The 2,257-nt window shown below is 41.8% G+C and overlaps 1 protein-coding gene across 1 annotated transcript; it reads right to left on the bottom strand.

The window, feature by feature from the left end:
* Window positions 1–790: 790 nt before the first annotated feature.
* Window positions 791–1,747, bottom strand: LOC129081568 (vomeronasal type-1 receptor 4-like). Its single transcript, XM_054587232.1, has one exon. It carries the CDS (start codon window positions 1,730–1,732, stop codon window positions 791–793), a length of 942 nt encoding a protein of 313 aa, XP_054443207.1. The 5' UTR covers window positions 1,733–1,747.
* Between the last annotated feature and the right edge of the window lie 510 nt (window positions 1,748–2,257).

Raw genomic sequence — 2,257 nt, 5'->3', positions numbered from 1 at the left:
GTCCCCACCATGAACTAGTACTAGTGTCATCACTTTAGAGACAAGGGTACGCATCTCCAGACCTCCTTTTTTGTCCACATGCCGAGCTCCTCTTCACAAAGGAAGCATTTGCCTTCTGCAGGCCCCAATCCTGTGCAATTCACGCCTTTTGAAATCGTCCCACTCTCGTGATGTAATTTAAACATCAGTTAAAATGCAACTCCATGCTCCCCTGTGCCCCACTCCAGTCAAATCTGGACATTTCTACCTGACTATGTATGAACAAGACATCCAGATATAACATCCTATTTCAAACAAAGGACCGCTTTCTCTCTCAGGGTGTCACATACAAGATCATAACTGGCTCCCACAGGCTTTCCTCATGGACTGTTTTCCCTCCAGCACCAATGGCTTCGGGTTCAGCAGTGACCTGCTACCTGCTGTCCCGCTTCATGTACCTTTTCTTACAATTCCCTGCCTTGCTCTTTCTTCAAAATTGTTTGATAGATTCAAGTTACACACTTGAAGGCTGCCCTATAGTATCCAGGTTGTTTCAAGACCTGACAGTTAGTACTGCATCAATTCAGAACTCTTCCGTGGCAAACTTTAGAAATAATTCAAGCACACATGTATTTACAAGGCAGTTACATGATATTTCATTGAAATTATTATTTATAAATTATTATTTACTCTGAAGAGGGTGCTCAGCATGACCTGTGTACCATTTTAAGGCAACATACTCATAAAGGGACTTCTAACTCTGAGAGGGATGAGTGAATTAACAAGTGAACATTGTGCATAAACATACAACTTACATAATTCTCATAATACTAGGGGATTTGACATTCCTTAGCCAGGCAGAGCTGACCCTGGAGACAGTGGAGTCACGGCTCAGGATCAGGAAGGGGCTGACAGTTGGGAAGCTCAGATTGAGTACTGAACTGGTAATCAACATGAACCAGTTGGGATTATTTAAAATAGATAAAGCAATATGAAAGATGGAGGAGAGGGTGTTCAAAAAGACAAATGTGCTCACCAGGAGAAGAATGGTTTTCGTAGCCCTGGACTCAGGCGAAGACTGAGAAAAGAGGTGGGTCCTGTGCATGTGTTGGACCCTCTGCTTGTGTCTGTACAGGATGAAGACCATGGAGCCGCTGGCCCAGAGCATGAGCACAAAGCATAAAAAATCAGGGGATGTTAACAAGGCTGCATACAATGAGTCCATCGTCTCATCATGACGAACAGATGAACAGTACCCAAACCTTTTTGTATTTGTGATATTTTTGTGGCTCAAATTGCTAGACAGGAATATAAGAAAAACAACATTTACCAACAGTTGCAGGATCCAGTACAAAAAAATTAAAGGGACAATGTACTTGGGAGCTCTATATTTAAGCTTTGCCCACCTGGAGTTGCTGGGGCTGATGGTGATCGCTTGGATGACGCTGAGAAGGCAGGTGGTGCCGATGGACACACCCCTGCCCACTCCACGGACATAGTAAATAAGTCTGCATCCAAAATCACTGAGATGATGATACCACCCAAAAGATGACATGGTATGGGAGACTCCACTAGAAAACAGAACTGAAATGTTGGCCACAGTCAGGTTGTTGACGATCAAATCTGTGGGCTTCAGTCGGTACCCAGTGAAGTAAAGGAAGAGATAATGGTAAAGCAGAGAGAAATTCCCCAAAACTCCAATTATGGTGTGCAGTAAGTAGACCATTCCTATAGCCAAATCCCTGGTGGCCATGCTGTGTGTTCTCAAGGACTGATCTTTGTCTCCTGAACTAGAGGACCCTGCATGGGAATAGGAGGCAGAAACCACAGGGATCCTGTTAGCTGAAACCCTGATATTCTCCACTTATCAACTTTCGAACTGAAATACTGAGTTACAGTTTTTCTGTAGTTTACTATCTTCCAAGGCTTCAATGTTATCATTAAGGAAAAAATTTTAAATATGTCATTACTATAGATTTCATACCTGCCATATCTTTTTTGTCTTTCACCAGTTCACAATGCCAGCAAAATCAGGGTGGTCACAGAAACACTCATTAGGTTTTATTCTAGGAACAAGTGTATAATTCCACGAGTCATCAGAACCATGGGACAGCAAAGTGTTGTGCCTGAGAAACAATGTACAGTGCAATCAAAACTATTGCTACTTCCAGATTATATAAATACTTATTATGATCTAGGTTAAATAGAATAATTAGCAATAAGGCTACATGTAAAATATCTGGTAAGGGAAAAACCTGTATATTATATTAAAAAGGTA

This window comes from Pteronotus mesoamericanus, unplaced genomic scaffold (genome assembly GCF_021234165.1).
Source record: "Pteronotus mesoamericanus isolate MK-2021 breed Mesoamerican mustached bat unplaced genomic scaffold, CSHL_Meso_final scaffold_1135, whole genome shotgun sequence".
Lineage (NCBI taxonomy): Eukaryota > Metazoa > Chordata > Mammalia > Chiroptera > Mormoopidae > Pteronotus > Pteronotus mesoamericanus.
The sequence above is the reverse complement of the archived record's forward strand: the minus strand, read 5'-3'. Positions and strand labels throughout refer to the sequence as shown.